At 42.5% G+C, this 18581-nt stretch overlaps 1 protein-coding gene across 4 annotated transcripts in view; it reads right to left on the bottom strand.

Moving 5' to 3' along the window:
• Positions 1-13483: 13483 nt before the first annotated feature.
• PSTPIP1 (proline-serine-threonine phosphatase interacting protein 1) overlaps positions 13484-18581 on the bottom strand; it is a 57710-nt gene continuing 52612 nt past the window's right edge. For 3 of the 4 annotated variants that reach the window (XM_074601139.1, XM_074601141.1, XM_074601142.1), the window contains 2 exons: positions 17783-17883; positions 13484-15804 (listed from right to left, as the gene is read on the bottom strand). In XM_074601139.1, the coding sequence (XP_074457240.1) occupies positions 15673-15804; positions 17783-17883 (233 nt within the window). In that variant the 3' untranslated portion in view covers positions 13484-15672. The remainder of the gene's footprint in view (positions 15805-17782; positions 17884-18581) is intronic. The other variant, XM_074601140.1, reaches the window with a different exon arrangement.

Genomic DNA, 18581 nt, shown 5'->3' with positions numbered 1-18581 from the left:
CATGTCTTGTTTTCTGTTTATGATTCTAGTGTATTTGTTCAAATGGAGTCCCAGTGTGCTAGAAGCATAAGCTCTAGCACGAAAGCACTAGTTTTAAGTGGCTTCACTTAAATAGATCTGTATTTAAGGCTTGGTGGAAGCTTGATTGTATCATATGTGTTCTTTTTATTTGAAACAATACTAGAGAAACACAACTTGGTTGAACTTGGTGGAAAGTTAGCATCATGTGAATACAATTAAGGAAGAATCTGTCACCTCCCAACAGCAGTGGGGAATAGCAGTACTATAACTGCTGTATGTTAATTATGCATTAATGTGTCTGTGTTATTCAGATGCTTAGTCACTGCTTTGCTTTCTGTGGCTTCAGTTGAATCATTCTTTGCAGCAACCAGGAATGTTCAGAATTTCTACTAGTTGCTTATGTGCTTTGTCAAAGTAGACTTGGTCAGCCAAAGTGACATCAGCATACCCAAAGAAACATCACTCAGGAAAAGATAATTCTAATACGCGTGGTCTGTTCTTAAGGCCAATGTATCTTGTGGGGCATTTAAGTTTATCAGAGTCGTTACACTGCTATAGAAGTATACTTCTGGAATTCTATATTAATTTCTAAAGGTGGGTTTCAGATGATGGTGCCCTTGGGGCTTAGATTTTCATTCTTAGTGTGGTATGTGGCTTAATAACCTGAAGGGCCCCCTGGAACTCTGGTGTTAAATTTCCTGGAAGTGGTAGCAAGCCTATTAACAGAATCGGCTATCAGAAGCGTTCATGAATTTAAGGATTATCTGAATCTGTTGTATTGCGTATTTTAGAGATACTTGGTGAGATCTAATAAGTGCTAATAAGATTGAGACCACCCTGGCTTGTAAGAATCAGACATGGGGAGGTTTTAAAACAGGCTTCTGTATTGCACAAAACAAAGCTAAGGATGCTTCAAAAAGTAGTCAGCTCTTACTAGCTACAGGGCAGAAAAGCTCCACAGTCAAGAGCCTGAAGATACCTCTTTGAAGTGAGGATAGTTATGGAGAGATTACAGTCCATGTATTTGTTAATCTTGCTGAAAGACATGGGTTTGTAGAAGAGATGATTTGACGGTGTAGCACCAAGTACTTGCTTGTAGATCACCAAACCCCCAAACTTGCAAGGGTATAATACATTGCATTTTGTATGTATGAAGTTGGGAACAAGTGGTAGGTATGTCCTTAGTAGTCATACTACAGCTGTATTCATGTCTGAGCTGACTGGTTTTACTTTGTAGAGTCTTTGAATATCCTGTATTGTACATGTGCTTGGGTTGCTGTGTGCTAATTAGTGCAAACAGTGGGATTTGTACTCAAATAAGGAGGCATACGCAAGTTTTTATGTAGGGATTGAAATATAATGCTTGTTTCTGACACCATACCTTCTGTCATCACTTCCAGTTACGTAGACTTCCTGAATTCTGAAGGTGATCAGAAGCCAGACAGCTTAAATACTTGTTACTGGTTCAGTATAGTTTAGTTTGGTTAATGTTGACTGTTAACCATAGTAACTACAAGACTTGGATTGGCTATAAGTCTGTTCTGCTTAGAATTCCAGAACTGCAAACTGATCTGGCAGGCTTCTGAAATTCAGTCTTCAGTCCCAGTATAACTTTGGAGAATTTCTTAATCTTGACTCCTGTAGAAAAGGAGACAGTTTGATATTAAAGGCAGATGACAAATGTGAGGCTTATCTAGCTTTAGTTCATATATCTGTGTCCTGTTAAAAGCTTTAAACAATGAAAACAAAGCAGGTTGTTCTGCTTGTCAAAGGAATGCTGTTACTGTGTGTTATAGACTGTAAAAGTGCAGGTGTAGTTTGTTACACCCATTCATGGAACTGCTGGTCTGTGTACTTATTTCAGTAGAAACTGTGGCTTTCTTAATGTTTGGCTTTGCCCATGGTAAAACAGCACTATATTTGGGTGAATATAGAGAGAACTTACTCCATTGTAAATATATTAAAACACTAATATTAAAATGTGTCTCGATATGCTGAGCTTCTTGCTGTTCATGTGAGGATTATTTCTTGCTTATACTTAAAGACCCTTGATTTCTCCTAGAACTAAAGTATGCATTTTCAAAAGCCTGTTTGGTGTCTGAGAAGAGCTTCTACTACTCTTCTGGCTGAATTCCCACGTATGCTGGATCCAGGCTGCCTGCTACTGTTACTAAAACTCTGCTCTTAGCAGGCTATTCACCTACTAAGAAAGATGACAGTAGAAGACTAGACTTCTGTTCTGTAGGTGAAAGTGTGCTATTACAAACTGTTTCTCTTGTAGAGAGCTGGTGAATCCATATGCCTTTCTGCTTTGTTCATTGCTGAACAGTCTAAGCAAGGCTTGCATTCTAGCTTTCTCTTCACCTGAGTCAGAAGGTTTGCATTGCAATGAGATTTTGTTTTTTAAGTTTAGTGTGTTTTTTGATGTTGAACAAGGAACCACATTAGTATTTAAGAACAGTGGAAAAGTCTAAACAACATGGGCCTGTCCATCAAGTAATACTTTGATAAGCAGGTTTTCTGCTTTTAAGTTACCTTAAAGGAAGGAGGCACTTCTTCCTCTTAAATGAAGTTATACCATAATGAAACTTGGGCTCCTGTGAACATTCAAAGGAATATTTTCCAGTGCAAACTTCATTGTCATAGTGAACAACCCCCAAAAAAAAGAAACAAGAAAAAACTAAAAACTTAGGTGTAAGCAAGATAGAAGAGCTTTTCTTTCCTGTAGTGCATTTTCAGTTGCTAGTTGTTTTTCTAGCTGTTACTGTTGAACCCTGTTTAGCATAGGACTTTAATCTGCACTGTAGCATCAAGTTACCTCCACTAACTAGTTTGAGATAAGCTCAAGTAACAAAGACAGCATGCAGTTTAATAGGGGCTACTTAAGTTTAATGAGAAAAATTCCATAAATCAACCTGTGCTTAATTAATGCTAGGAGTACCACAGGTCCATTGCTTCTAGTACCAGCTAGTTTGGTTTGCTCAATAGTGTAGTTTAGTAAATAGTGCTCAAAAATATCATTTGTAGTGTAGACTCTATCCAAGCCTTGTGTTAGTTTGACTTACTCAGTATCTCTGATCTGTGCTATTGTCCTTCATCTTTCTCACTGCCCCTTTTCCTGTGTTTCCTAGCTAGTTTATACTCTTGAAACTTAAATTTGAACACCATTCTCATTAACGCTTTAAATGTGAATTCTTAATTTCTCCTTCAACTTTAGCATCACTGATTAACTGCTGCCACCTTTCTTCTTCAGACACATCATCTGCTTGTATTAACAATGTTTAAGGTCAGTATTCTAGCAAAGGGAATATTAGTTTTCCTCCTTTCCTCTTTGGGGAAATCTCTCGGGTATTTGAAGAACTGCATCCAGTTCTGGGCTCCCCAGTTCAAGAAGGACAGGGAACTGCTGGAGAGGGGACAGCAAAGGGCTACAAAGATGATTAGGGGATTAGAACGCCTCTCTTGTGAAGAAAGGCTGAGGGATTTGGGTCTCTTCAGTCTGGAAAAAAAACAACTGAGGGGGGATCTTATAAATACTTAAAGGGTGGGTGTCAGGAGGATGGGGCCAGTGGTGCCCGGTGGGTGACAGGACAAGGGGTAATGGGCACAAACTTGAGCATAGGAAGTTCCACCTAAACATGAGAAGGAACTTCTTTCCTGTGAGGGTGTCAGCGCCCTGGCACAGGCTGCCCAGAGAGGTGGTGGAGTCTCTGTCTGTGGAGACATGTCAAACCCACCTGGACGTGCTCCTGTGCCACCTGCTCTGGGTGACCCTGCTCTGGCAGGGGGTTGGACTAGATGATCTCCAGAGGTCCCTTCCAACCCTACCATTCTGTGATTCTGTGTAATATATTTTCTGTAACTGTTGAAAGAAAAAAATCATAGGCTTAAATTGCAGCAAGTGAAGTCAGGTTGCTACATCAGGAAATACTTTTTTTTTTTTCCACTGAGAATGAATAAGCTTTGGATTGCGTTGGCCAGGTATGTTAGTGTCACTGTAGTTTCTGATATGCTTGTATCTGCCAGTGATTTTTAGGGGACAGGGGATGACCTAGTTTCGTTGCAGCTTTTTTTTCCTTGGCTTCTGTGTCTGACGTTTTCAGTTCCTGTTTGCATTTCCTCTTGGCTATCTTGTAGCTGGGTATAAGGCAATCCTGCTACTATTTTAGCAAGCCAAGTGTTGCATTTCTTAGTTTTTAAGATGTAGCTGGCTGCTCCCAAGAGGTTTCCCCTGTGTATTTTATGCAATATGTAGGATGTTCCTACCCCCCTCCTTAATCTGATGCAACTTGTCTACTATAGTGCAGAATGTACAAAAATTTAGCGCTGTTACAGTAAGATCTTGCAACACGGGAAATACAGAACCAATAAATAATCTTTGATACCTGTTGATAAGCTTGATAGAAGCTCTGTAGGACTGATTATGCTGTAGTACATTGATTACACTTCCATGTTTCACTATGCTGTCAAGTGCTGATAATGCTGTCTATGAAGTGTAGCTACTTCTTTTCAGCAGTTACTACTTCAGCCAGTGAAGCTGTTAATACTAGCAACACTGGGTGATTTGGGGAGAGAGAAAGGTTGGTGTTTCTATTTAAGGTGGTTGCTGGGTATTTTCTGTGTGTTGCTTGCCAGAACTTTGATTTCCAGCTTCAAACAGCTAGCAGTATGTTTAGTTCACCCTGGCTGCGCAGCTGAAGTGGATGCTCATCCAAACCACCTGGGTCTGGTGCCTTCTGCTGAAGAGTCACTGAGCTCTCAGTACAGAGGGCATAGGAAATTACTCACAGAATGATTGAACATGTGTATGCTTCCTGGAGCACACAAGTGTGTAGCTTGCCTGCAGCAGCAAGCCTAACCTGATCCAGAGCTTTTTAACACATGGGATTAGAATTGGCTTAAGGGTGTTTTTTAATTGAGCTTTGTTTCTTCTTGCTGCTATTCAAATGACTTCTCAGTACATTGCAGTGCAAGTCCTGTGCTTTACTGCCTTTCAGCAACATAATACAAGGCTCATGAGAATTTGTCTCATTCAGACTATAGTCTAGTAAGGCATGATCAGGTGTGTGTCTTATTAAACAGGGAAAAAATGGTCTAACATGCTCAATTTATTGAAGTTAGTAAAAAATCTGTCTCGATTACAGCAAGAGGACAGCTCAGGAGATTTTTCAGTACTTGAAGTTTCAGTTGAGATTTGAGATAAGTACTTGTGATAATAGTAGTAGTGATAGCCTTCACAATACAGTTAGTAGATCTTGTAACTGACTTAATCTTATGCCTGAGATAAATCCCACTGAAATCCAATAGAAGTCTCCAAGTGCAGTGCATCTTGGGTTTTCCTGTGTGCTATGTCCTTGTAGCACAAGCACACGCTTGGATGAATGCAGTGCTTAGCAGACTGTCACCTGAGCTGCTAAATTTTTCAATTTTTGCTCTTCAGTGCCACCCTTGCTGATCAGAACAGCTGCCCTTCATACATATAATAAGTCTACTTCCACATCCTTTTTTAAAAGTCATCTTGCTAATCTTTTCCTTGCTGATCCCTGCACCTTTTCATAGCTGATCTGTTTCCTTTGGATCTGTATTGGGTATAGAAAGGTCTTTTGGGGGCAAGTAAACATGATGTATGCTTGGGATGTTGCTAAAAGGCAAGAGAGCAACCTGACATCTATACTACATCTAAACTGGTGCTGGCTCAAAGCTTCTCCTGTCTGCCAAACTGCTAAATGATACAGCAACCTACAAAGCAGCAACAGTATTTGTTGGTTGCTGTAGGCTGTGCGTGGCTGTTGGGTGATAAGATGCTGGCACTCTTACCCTGTTTCCCAGTGTCTCACATTCTCATATTTCTGGACTGCTTCAGCACTAATATTTCACTTCTATCATAGGGCTGTCTTTCTTGGATTTGCTGTTTGTCCATATCTTTGGTGATACTGTTCAGTATTGTGACTGATCAGGAGAGAGCAAAATCTCTGAGCAAAATACCAGAATTGCATTGTTGCTGCTTTTTGGAAGTCTAGGCTGATCTGATTTTGATGGGGCAGTGTCATAATTTGCCATGTCCTACATAGCAGTAGGTGTAAACTTTGCCCTTCTACTTCCAGGTGAAAGGAATATCTGCAAAAAAAAAATACTGAGGTAGTCCTGCAACAAGTCATGTTCCCTTCATATAGTGTATCACAAGGATTAGTGCTCAAAAACAAGGGTAAATTGCCAGGCTACTTGTTACTAGATAGAGGAGAAGGCAGTGCTGGGGAAGCAGGAAGCACAGCTGTAGGGCTACTCCTTGGCCATGCGTTCCCCCCCAGGCAGGTTTAATGGCCTGACAGCTGTCTGCGGTAGCAGAGGTAAACAGGAGATGCAGAGTTTGCCCACCTGTTTCTTTACCTACTCACCATGGCAATTGCCTTCATGGTACAGGTTTTGTTTTCATGATAACATATTTAGTCCAGGCATATACCCTTGACTTAGTCCTTGCTGTGACTGCAGTGATCTCTGACGGATCTGTGCCTGGCAGCAGCTGTTATTTCCTTCCACGTCTAGACTCCAGGATAGCTGTTCAGCTGTATTGTGTTGTGGATTTACACTGCAGATGAACATCAAGTACAGTTTACCCATAAACTGAAAGCATGGATGGGTGTTGTAGACCAAACCTGGACACGAACTTTAACCATGCAAATGAGAGATGATTAGAGCTCAAGTCTGGTGACCTAACAGAGACTCACTTAGAGATCCTGCTGGAGCAAGCAAAGAAGCACTTCTGAAAAGTTACAACTTTTTAGCACTATGCAATGGGCAACATTTTTCCTTTTTACTTCTCTTGACCCTGAATGGTCATGCTTCACATCAAAGGTTTTGAGTTCAAACCTCTTCTCTCTTTGCCAGAGAGAAGCCTGCAAACACGGGTTACTACTGGTAACTGCCACAGCAGTGTGGGGCCACAGAGCTATTCCTGTGGACGCTCCAGAGAATGGACAGCTTCATCCTGGACCTGTGGTGCTTCAGGCAGCAGCTCCTTTCACCAAATGGGCTCCTGCCTCATTTCAAATAATAACTAGCTTTTTTCCAGGATAACTGCAGTGTCAGACCTTTGCTAGCATCAGGCTGTGACTGAAGAACTGAAATTCATTTTTTTCCATGCAAATAAAATGCTTAAGCAAACCACTGACTGGGGGATGGTGGTGGTGAGGGCTTGGGAGCACCTAGGATGCCTTGTGTGCAAAAGCAGTCTGTTTTGTAGACCAAAGGAGGAAACTGCTTTTGAACAGAGTTCTGTGGTGGTCTGCTCTCCCCCTTTCCCCCCTCCCCTGCCTCCTGCTCAAGCCATAACCCTCAGTGGGAGCTGTGATGAGTTGCACCTGGACTTTGGGGGATGGTTGGCAACACAGTCAAAACACTGCCTGGAGTGGGGACCTAGATATTTCGTTCCCATGCGAATGTAACTGTAGGTCAATTATTTTACCCTGACAAATAGTGGACAGACCAAGAGCCCTTTGAGCTCTCCTGCATGGTAGGGGGCTGCACACCAGGATCTCCCCGTGAGTGGGGACGGTCGCTTAAGACTCTACTCCTTGAGGTTGAGACATTCCTTTGCAGCAACAGACCCTTGGTAAGTGACTAATAGCATGCTAAACTTTGAAATCTTAGCTCAGCGATATAAGGGATTGATTGTGCATATATAATCCTTTAGACATAAACTGTTGATCAAGTCTGGGCCTAGGATTGGATCCAGATACACCTAGACTCCTCTCTGAGAAGGAGTTTAGAAAGCAAGGGGGTCCTTTCTGAATCCTGTGACTCAAGGGGAGGGTCTCCCTGACAGCTTGTCTGACCCTGCCCTCTATGCACTAAATAATTGAGTGTACCTTGCCATAAAATCTCATAAAACGCTGTCACATTCACTACTAATTTTGTTAAATCACTGTTGTATATTAATAAATATTTAACTACTTCTCTCTTGTGAGTAAAGTTAATCACTATGCATGTGACAAGTTCTGAATTATTTTTTTCTACCTGGACAAAGGAAGCAGGAAGATATGAAATTAAGTCATGCTTGCCACTGTGTGAGGCTGCCAGCGAATTGGGTAAACAGGGGTAGTGTTCACATGCTCTCAAGTAAGAGCAAGAGAAGACTATGTCATCTTCAGCAAAGACTGTGTTGTGTAGTCCTGTGCCAGGCCTCTACCAAACACCACACAGGCAATAGACAGGACTTCATTTCTTGGTGCATACTGTAGAACTAGACGGTCCTGGCACTTCTAGAACTCTGAGAATGCCCCATCCTTGGCAAACATGCTTGTTGCTAATAGTCCTGCAGTCCACAGCTCTTGCACTTTGAATACAATATCCATTTTAAAAGCTTAAAACCATCATCTTAGTCTGGCAGTGTTAGTATACATGGGTGGGAAATAAAGGTGTCAGCATCAAGAAATGGTGCATTGAGGATACAGGACACAGACTGAGCAAACATAAGTTAAATTTAGGGCCTGTGCTGCTAAGCGCTCTAGTTCAAAACGCTGGCACAGGACCCTGCGGAGCAGGGAGGATGTGTTTCTCAAGATCCTGTCTATCCCTAGAATAAGAGCTTCTCTTTGGTTTTGAATCCCCCCATGGCTGCTGAATTGAGCAGTGACCGTAGTAAAACCTTTAGCTGCCACTTAGCAGAACAAAGTCACTGTCGCTCATGTCTGCCTTCCTCATGAGGGGTTCAGACACAAGAAGGGCTGTGCAGCCCTTCTCTAAAGACAAAGCGTTTCTCACGTCTATCAGTGCATTGAAAGCTTTCTCATTCACACTTATGTTAACATTCTTATCCTGGGAAGGTTAAAGTTCACCAGTTTCCCAAGAAGTTCTTCCATGGACTGTTCGGCTTAAAATTTCAGAACAATTCTTCCATAGATGCAGCTGTTGAGCATTTGTGCCCTCGCAAAGTGGAAGGGAATGTACTAAACTCCCCCACACGCTCCCTGCATTGAGTGTGAGTGTTATCTCATGTCTGCAACCCCCTTCCCAAGAGCTCTCCAGTTGTATTACAAAACAGGCAACAACACTGTGTACAACAATATAATTTGTCCTTTTATCCAAGATTTTCTATTGCAAATATTGATCTGACCACCATCCAATGCTAGCTTGTTTAGACTGTGACTGGGATTGAATAATCACAAAAATACTTAGCGTGCTAGAAGGATTTTCAGCTCCTGACGTCAAGGTGCTTTACGAACTGCCCATGATGCATGGGGAAACTGCATGGAAACATGACTTTTTCAAGGTCATACCTTTGCTTTATAAAGTCAGTCAGTTTTTTGTTAAAGGCTTTAGCCTGGGCTCTGTGAACAATCCAGATGTGTAATCCCACACTCTGGAAATTTCATTCAAGTTTAGGCTAGAATTTCTTTAGCTGTACTGTGTGGCCATCTACCCTGAGGCAGGGACTGCAGCAAATGCCAGAATTTCAAAGTCAAAGAGAATTTAAGTCAAAGCACCACTGATGCAGTTATAGTTCATTCAGTATTGCACCAATTAACATGCTGGCTACTTCTGCGTATTTCTGCCCTTGATTTGGTGGTTTAGTTGAATTATATAGTAAGTGCAGCAAAGCTGGGATTATATGTGCTGTTCTGTGTTTTCATATCTGTACAACACTGTCTCTTTTAGATCTAATAAGTAAAATTTCTTCTGATTTCAAAGAACTTCTTAGGATAGCCCCCGCCGCCAGAGATACCCTGTTTATCCTTAAGAGGGTCTGTGGAAACCCCTGGTTGTAAAATGGTACATTCTAAGCCCAGTTCTGTTCACCCGGTGGCTTTGGAGGATTTTGTCTTTTCTCTTAGAAGGTTTGGGGATGGTGAGTCTGATTTCTCGCGATTTTGCTGGGAGGTCTTAATGATTTGTATTAGAGTTTTATGTCTAAAAGTAAGATTTAGTCTATGCTTTCAGTCAGAATATGACGACACTGTAAATCTGCCTTTTGGGCCTTTGTGTCAGACAGAAATGCCACAGCCACATGGCACACAGCAGTGGTGGGCGGCAAATCTGCTCTTAATGTTGCACCAAGCAGCTTTGTGCCAGCTCAGGTGTCAGCTGTCCTTTAATAGCTGGTAGAAGGACAGGATGAGCACTGTACCATGTGCACTAGCTAATTTAATGGAAATATCATTATCTGTCCTTTCAAATATGCACCGTGCATGATCCAGGAGTGCACAAATCTGGAAGTAACTATGGCTCTCAGCTTCCCTCATCCAAAACGTGAGCTAGCCACTGAAATGAGAGAATAGCTAACAAAGAATAGATAGTGACTAACAGTTTGACTAAAAGTTCTTTGCCCTTTCTATTGTTCAGCTTTCTCTCAGTAGATGGGGTGTTGTCATTTTGTTAATAACCTAGTCACAGGCAGGATGCTCATTCCTGCGCCTCTTCCAAAATCTAGTTACTCTACAGAAGTCCCCTTTCCCCTACAAAAAACAGTCCATCAGCCCTGCAGGCCCCTAGCAGCCATTTACTCTCCAGAAGCCCCATGTGACCTAGCATCACAACTTTATCTCCTTCCTCCTCCCGAGGAGCAAAACCCCAGCTATTCTCTCTCCTTTCACCTCAGCTACAGTGAGCATGCCCAACGCATCACAGCTGCACTACAGAACCATCTGTGATGGGTACTGTTGTTAATTTAGGAAACTGGTGAATGCTGCTTGGTGGATGGTGGTGACTGGCCCTAATGCTGGTTTTAGTTTTGTTTTGTAACATCAGCTCTGTTTTACTTCAGAAGCTTCGCCACTTGGATGTGCCCATAACCCCATGGCAGCAAGGAGCTGTGGATCTCAGGGTGAAGGCCAAGATAAGGGCACCTTCCTGCTCTCCTTGCTCACTAGCAACGAGCGTCGTTCCTGTTTGAGGACACGTGAAGTATTGGTAGCTCTGTGGCTGGTAACTGCCATTGCTTTTCAGTGCCCCAGCCCTGCAAGCTGGAGAACAACAAAGCAAGGGAAAAGGGATGGTACTGAGCAACAGAGGCTGCTCTTCAGGCCTTTAAGGTTTATTCTGTACTGTGCAGAGTTGTTGCCAGTCCACAGTGAAGGTTAACAGTAATCTTTCAGTGCAGCAGACTATTTATATAGTACTGATGTAAAGTCCTCTGGGTTCTCTAAGCCTGCACAGTTAAGGCAGCTAGCAATGATACAGCCAAGAGGTTACGTAGTACCAGAAAAGAAAGTGTATTAGTTACCCCCCGGTGCTTAGGTTAGATGTTTCTTACTGCCCAACCTGGCTCCTATTAGATACCACCTGATGCCTGGCTTGTAACAAATCTCCTTTTGGCATCTGTGTGCTTCCACTCAAACTGCATTCAGTAATCAGTGATGTCCGAGCTGCAATCAGGAGTCTTTGCCTAGAAAATTACCTCTGGAAACTCAGGCCTCGAATAAACCTCTTGAAGAAGCAAGACAGGGAGGGATCCAAGGTAAGAGTTGCTACTCTTTATATCTTGCGTATATGATATCTCAACACTTCAGCTGAAGTATGCCGGGGTTATTCATAATACAGAGTTCAAGCCATGGTCCTCAAGGAGGTGGCAAATGCTTCAAACCTTGAACAGCCACTGTGCTCCTGGTGTTGCTGACTGCTGAGCTGTAAAGACGTTGATTTCTTCCTTTCAGCTGACTAGTTGTAAAAAATGCTAGAAGCAAGCTGCCGGTAGCAATGGACCTGTGAGCTTGGCAGGAGGTCCCTTCTTTGTGGTTAAGCACCAACTCTGTTAGCTGTCCTAGAGCTGGGTCTCCTGGATCTCTCTGTTTCTAGTCTGACACTACTTTGACCAAGTTTTACTACTGGCTTGTGGGCTCTTAATACCATATGCAGCAGCTGAAATCTGTTCTGTGCAGAGATGGGCCTCACTCTGCTCTTGTAAATGTTTCCTAATTACGTATGGTTGTTGTTGGTTAAATGTTATTTTCAAACAGGTTTTCCTGTTCTGCTCCTTAATTAATAATAATATGGTAAAAGAAAATAATATGCGTATCTGAGTCTGGTTTAAGGGTTGGCTTGCCTGCTTCCAACCTTTGAATTCTTGTTGAGCTTAAAAGAATAATAGAACAGGTTAACGCTACACTTTTTCATATCAATCTCATGGCCATGTTCCTCAAATCCAAAATTCGTCTAGAAGAGCAGCAGGTGTCAAGCTCAGTCCCTTTCTATTCTGTTGTGGTTTGTGGGGGAAATGACTCCCAGTCTTTCTTGCTGGTTGTGTTTAATGGATAGATGATGCCTGTTTCTTATGGCCTAGGCAAAATTTCTAGAGTTAACAGTTACAGGTCTGAAATTGTTCAGCATTAAATACTTGTCGTCTGTTGCACAAGCTGAAGTCCTGGAGTGCCAAGTCAAAAACAGCTCAGTAACTTTATTGTAACTTCTCTTTAATCAGTTTGTCTGTATATACATACTAGCCACAGGCTATAGGTTCCGCCCTTTCAGAACAGCGGGCAAATGGTGTTCCTTGCTCTCTGGGAACAGCTTCTTGTGTCTGAGCCCACCCAGAGCCAGAGCAGTGCCAGTAAGGAAGTAGTCTGAAATAGGAATTAACTTGACAAACGCACAACTTTGTTTGCCACTGTTGTTTTCTCCCTACGTGTTGCTTGGCAGCTCCTTGCCAAAAAATGGTAGCCCAAATGAAAGTGGAGGCGTATCAGAAGTGTTTGTCCAAAAAGAATTTCAGCCAAAAATGTTGGAGTTAGTTTAAGAATGTCTCCCACTAGAAAGGGCCCATTTCAGTTTCCCGTCTTACCTGAAAATTAAATGATTACTTGAGTGGGTCAATGTTGTTGCTCAAGTGTTACCAAACTGGAGAGGAAACATTGTTATTAAGGTAATATTATTAAGGCAGTAACCTACATTTGACTTTCCTGCTTTTCCTACTGATGAGGGGGGTGGATGGCACCTAAAGTGTGGGTGTACTCAAAGGGTGTGGGTATTTCTTGATATCTCTACTTCTATTTCTGACAAGTGCTGCCACACTGATAGGGCAAACTGCCCTATGGCTTGCTAACTGCTTATCAGCCGAATTCTTCAATGTAAAGCAGAGGAATCATGAGAAAACATTGCTGCTGCTTTTTCATTTCCTGAACAGTCTGGAGTTAGCAAGTGGGACCCAAATGCTATTACACTATATCTATATCTATAGCCTCTTGCACTTACAACAGTATTTACTTGACTGAAGAAGAGATAGGTAGAAAGGAAACCAGTTTCCTGAGTTTAACAACAAAAATATGAAATTATTTGATGGGGTAGAAACAGCAGTCACCATTCCACTAGCTGTCTGTCAGTGACGTAGACCATGTAGCACATGTAAGCAGAGATGATCTGTGACAAGATTTCAGGGTAACCCGGACTGGATACTGCAGTGTCTTGTGTGAGGCTGTCTGGGCCCCCAGAGAGGCGAGGAGTCTTAGCAAAAATCCATATGTCGCACGTAATTAGAGGCAATGCATTTCGAAGGTTTATTTTTTTCCCTTTAATTAAGATAAACTACAAAATATCCACCTAAATTTATTTAAGTAGTTATTGGTTTATTATAGTTCTCTTCGTGGAAAACTGAGTGTTCAAGAAGCAAATATATTAAATCTCTCATACTTTAGATTTCCTCTCATGCTGTACACAAGAAGCGATGTTGTAGTTGTCTCTGACAGCTACCATTTACAGTGTGGTGGCCTAGTTGAAGGCTGTTGTGGACCATCTCTGTCACTGTTCAGTTCAGATGTGGTCACGGAAACCTGTTGTTAACATCTTCAGCCTGAATGAGCACTACTGTTCATACAACCGAGTGCCGTAATTACCATTGAAGTTCCTGCAGTTCCTCTGAGCCTGTGCTAATGCGAGGTACTAAGAGCTCGTCATCACTGATGCAGATGTGCTGCATAATAACTTGGGGAAATGTGGGAAAGACAAGTGGTTTTGTGCAAAGGACTGCAGGGAAGTAAAGAAAAGGGGCCTGCAGCAACTTCTATTCCATTCTTGAAGCAAGAAAGTAGAATAAGGTATTGCAAGTGCCTCTGACCTTCATTCTGTTTCATTTAAGGAATAATTGCATTGACCATTATGGCTTTTTCTTTGTCTTTCCTGCTGTGTCTTAGCCAACAGTTCTTCCCTGCTCCGTGCCTTTTGGATAGCAATTTGATTAATTTTCATTGACTCAGTTCAGTTTTAAGACCTGAAACCTTGGCAAACAAGGTTATTCTGCCCCCAGAAACAGCGCGCTCTGCTTCAGATTAAATCACTGTTTTTTATTTTTTTTAACCATCATGAAATACTGAATAGGGAGGAGGGGCAGAAAGTACCTATCGATCCCTTGGTAAGTACTGTGGCAGTTGGAAACGTTCTTAAACGCTAAACTAGAAAGACTGATAGAGCTGAAATGTGTGAAATACAGTGAACCTGCACAGTGTGACTTCTCTAAAGAGGGTTTGTTGAAGAACAAGCACATTAAAAGTGCCTGGAAAGGAACCAGGACATGTCTATGCCAGCAATCCCAGAGATGCAGAGGCTGTAGATAGCAGTTAGAGACAGAAGAGCCTGTGGACAGAAGAGCAGAGGATCAGCCAGGGGGACAGAGAAGTTGAAAGGAGAATGCACTCATGACATGGGTATGCAAATTGCAGAGGAGGTAATTGGCACTTCTCTCTAGTGCTCAGAGGAAGAGGGATCAGGGCAGTGCAGCACTGCTGGAGGCTTTGCTTATTTGTTGGTTTTGTTGTTGTTTTTTTAAGTGTGAAAAATCCCAGGGAGGTATCAGGGAAACTATCCAACCAAGGCAAAAGCAAGCCTTGGGCTCATCATCTGTCCTTATTTTGCTGCCCTGGAATCCAGTGCAAAGGAGAGCCATGGATAGCATGAGTTTCATTGTGTTAGGAGATGTCTGTGATGGGGAATGCCTTACGTTTTCTTGCTACTGATGTGTCTCAGTCCTTTGGGTGCTCCTCTCTACCTGCATTCATTGTTTTTCATATTTTCATCAGTGACTGATAAAGAATAGTGCAGGGTTAGCCACCTTTCTCCCTGGTTCCCCACATGCTGAAAGAGGGCTGTTGAAAGGAACTTAAGAGAGCTTCTTCCTTGCTTTGTACAGCTAAGACCCTGCGACATCAAAGCTATCTGCTTTTTGAGTGTGCTTTGCACCCCACTATCAAAAATGCTTGCGTGGCCTGTGCAGTGAGAGGAGAGGATCCATGGCAGAGAACATGGCTACTGTGACCATGAGAGTGGCTCATAGGCTGGCGGGAGGTGGTCCTCCATCCTGGAGAAACAGCACTTGCTTCCTTGATCTTTTTCCTTTAGTGCAGTTAAGTTCTGGGCAGGATTTTCCTCCCAGATTTGCCAAGCTTTGCAAGACTGATGGCAGCGCAGTGTGCTGAGGGTAGGAAGAACTGTGGTAAGAAGCGCAAGTCCTAGTCCTCTGAGGTGAAGACGGTTTTTGCAGACAGAGTAGGCCAGGATGTGCTGGGATGAGGCAGGAGGAAGAGAAAAGCGTGGTCAGTTGGTTATTTCCTGACTGGTAATTGTAGAAGACAGTATTATGGGTTGCCCTTGGTCATCTGAAGCAGACCTTGTGTGCTGTTTGTTTTCCATAATAGAATATTTGTAAAGTCTGGGGACTGGGCCTTCTTTCCATCAAAGCTTTTCAAGATAAGACCCTGGTACAAAGCCTCGCTGCCCGTTCCTTTCTGCTGTCCACCAGCCATCCTCGTTTTCTTCAATGACAACTACAATGTCTCCTTCACTGATGTCCAGTTCATCCATGTTCTGAAAGGAGACAGGGAAAGGAAATGTGGTGAGCCTGAGAGTACAGGAGGGCCCAAGCATGTATCTGATGGATTTTTTTTACCCTGCCTTTCATCAACAGTCTGCCAGTGTCCTTTGGGTTGGGAAAGAGCCTAGAATACCAGACAATGAGAGATTAAGCACTTACTAATATGGCTATTTCCTTAAAATCCTCAAATTTCCCCAGTCTCCATGGTGTCTCCTCTGGAGCAACTTGACTGTTGTATCGTTGGGAAAGGCTGGAAAGGGTTAAATACAACTGTCCTAAACCAGCTAACCTTGACCCTTTTGTAGTCTGCAGGTGTTGCTAAATAAAACAGTGCACAGCTTAATTCCCAAGGGAGATAAAAACATTGTCTCTACTAATCCGGGCTTTAAATAGGTTTCTCAGGTTTTTTTAATACGGAACAGAGGTGACCAGTGGAGGTACAGTGACTCTTCCTGAGATAGGTAACTTTTATCTCCGAGGCAAATGGAATAGTTGCAAGTAAGCTATTGCTGAGCTCTCCAGCGGCTATCAGTCCGTTCAGTGGTGCTGTCCTATTTTCCATAGGAAACCACTTTGCTACCCGCAGTGTGGTAAAATAGAAAACCGGGTAAGAGAGGCTTCCAGATATGTTTGATGCATCAGCTAAATCTAAATTTAATGTACCTGAATAGGTAAGAACAGACTCAAAAAGTCAGAGGCCTCAATATACAATATACTAAAAGTAGTAACAGGCTTTTTTCTCAGCAGGGAAAATCCATGTGTGTCATATTTTTAAGGCAAATCCTGGAGTAAAGATCTGACAGAGATCCAGCATTCTCCTCAGGGGAACTGCCATTAACAGTGAGGTAGTTTCAGCTGTGCTTGGGTGAAATTTCAGGCAAATAATAAAAGAAGGTTTAGAACAAAGCAAAACAAAGAACATATGATAAAGGTGTCAGAATACTGCTATACCTAAGAGAAAGCTCTCCTTTCCAGACCTTTCTCTGTTTTCATAATTTATATGGCTATCTGATTTTGTCACATGCCAGCATTTCTTCAGTGTTGGCTATTGATGGCAGGTCCCTTGGTGTGAGGGTCTCTCTGGACTGTAAAGTAAGACCTTCTGAGTGCTGCTCGTTCTGCTAGTCTGAAGCTAATAAAACAAACCTTTAAACTGGCATGTAATTAAATTGTAAAAGTCCCAATAGGGGAGGCAAGAGACCAAGAGGTTCTGGAGTCCATCTGAATAAGAAAATATTCATAACCGGTCCATTCATAACCTTTTACTACTAGTACTATGTCGAGGTAGGTCTGAAGCCAGTGAGAGCTCAATATCCCAGTTAAGGATGCAGGTTGCTCTTTATAACAGTCTTTTGGTACATGGACTACGTCCCCCGTCATTCTGCAACTTGCAATATGGTAGTACAGGAAAAGAATGTCATTTATGGGGATTCAGTCCTCTCCAGCATGGAGAGCACCTCAGTTGAAGCCAGGGTGTTAAACTGGAGCAGGACTCTCCAGATGATAGGTGAGATCAAATGGAGAAGAGTTCCTAGATAAGCATCTCTCTCATATTCTTACATGAGGAATCTATAGCCATTTTCCCTAGGAGAAGATTTCACAGATGTAAGTTCAGAATGCACAATACTGCATACTTAGCCATCATCCCCTAAAAAATAAAGTTTTCCTTGCGTTTGCAGTCTCCTGTATTTCTAGAAGGAGGTCGTAACAGCTCAGCACTAATTTAGGAGTGATTATGCTAATGTGATCACTTGCAAAAAATGTTATTGTTTCATCTTGAGGCAGCATGGTATAGTGATGTGCTCCAGGAACTGGCAGTTGGGATTGCTGGCTTCTGCATGTGACCTTGACCAATAATTCTCTAAGTAACACCTTAACACTCACAGAATTATCACTTTCAAGATGTCTGGATCAACATCATCTATTTTAAATCTGACGCTATGAAATATTTATTTTGAAGTCTTTCATTACCTGGGCTATGTAGTCATAAAGTACTCTGTAGTCGCGTGGTGACGTGATTCCAGCTTGTTCATTTACAAAAATCGGCGCATAGACTCCGTCTGTTTCCTCTGCTGGGGATGGGGGGCAACAAAACAAAAAAACCCACACAGAAACAAAGAGTTTGGTTGCTTATAAATGCATGGGATCATATGCAAGGGTTCACAAATACAAGGGTTTCTGTTCTCTTTCTGTCTGGAGATGTACATGTATAGAAAAGCTGCTGTGAACTGTAGGTAAAGTCTTGCACAAAAACTGTGTCCCATTGATTAGATGACAATACACCCATTGAACTTTGTGGGGGGTCAGAAACTAGCTTTAGGCTTGTCCAGGTTGGGAAAAATGTTTACCCTGCTAAAGCACAATCCAAATGGTCCAAAGAGGGAAATGCTGTGACTAAACTGGTTTAAAATGGTCGCTACAGGTGGTATAAAATTCTAGCAATTCAGTGACTTGTACAGGGCTTTTCTTTTTCCCTTGAGAAAAATGGAAAATATTGTGCTGATGCATCACCAGACATTTTCCAGTAGTTTCCATAGTTCCCAGATAGCTATTTGTCACTCACATAACTTTTGGGGAAGAGGTTGTTTTAATCCAGCTTGTCATAATTGGGGAAACCTCTTATTCCTTCCCAGCATCTGCCTGGGAGCTTCCCCTGCCGGTGAGGTGAGCGGAGGTTTCCCACATATGACTCCTTGGTGGGGACAGCTAAACCCGTGTCCTGCTCTAGGGAGAACTGTCGGCTCCTTGACTTTTCAGATTTTGATAGACA

This window comes from Larus michahellis, chromosome 9, assembly GCF_964199755.1.
Source record: "Larus michahellis chromosome 9, bLarMic1.1, whole genome shotgun sequence".
In the NCBI taxonomy this organism is placed as follows: domain Eukaryota; kingdom Metazoa; phylum Chordata; class Aves; order Charadriiformes; family Laridae; genus Larus; species Larus michahellis.
This window is presented reverse-complemented; position numbering and strand designations above follow the sequence as displayed.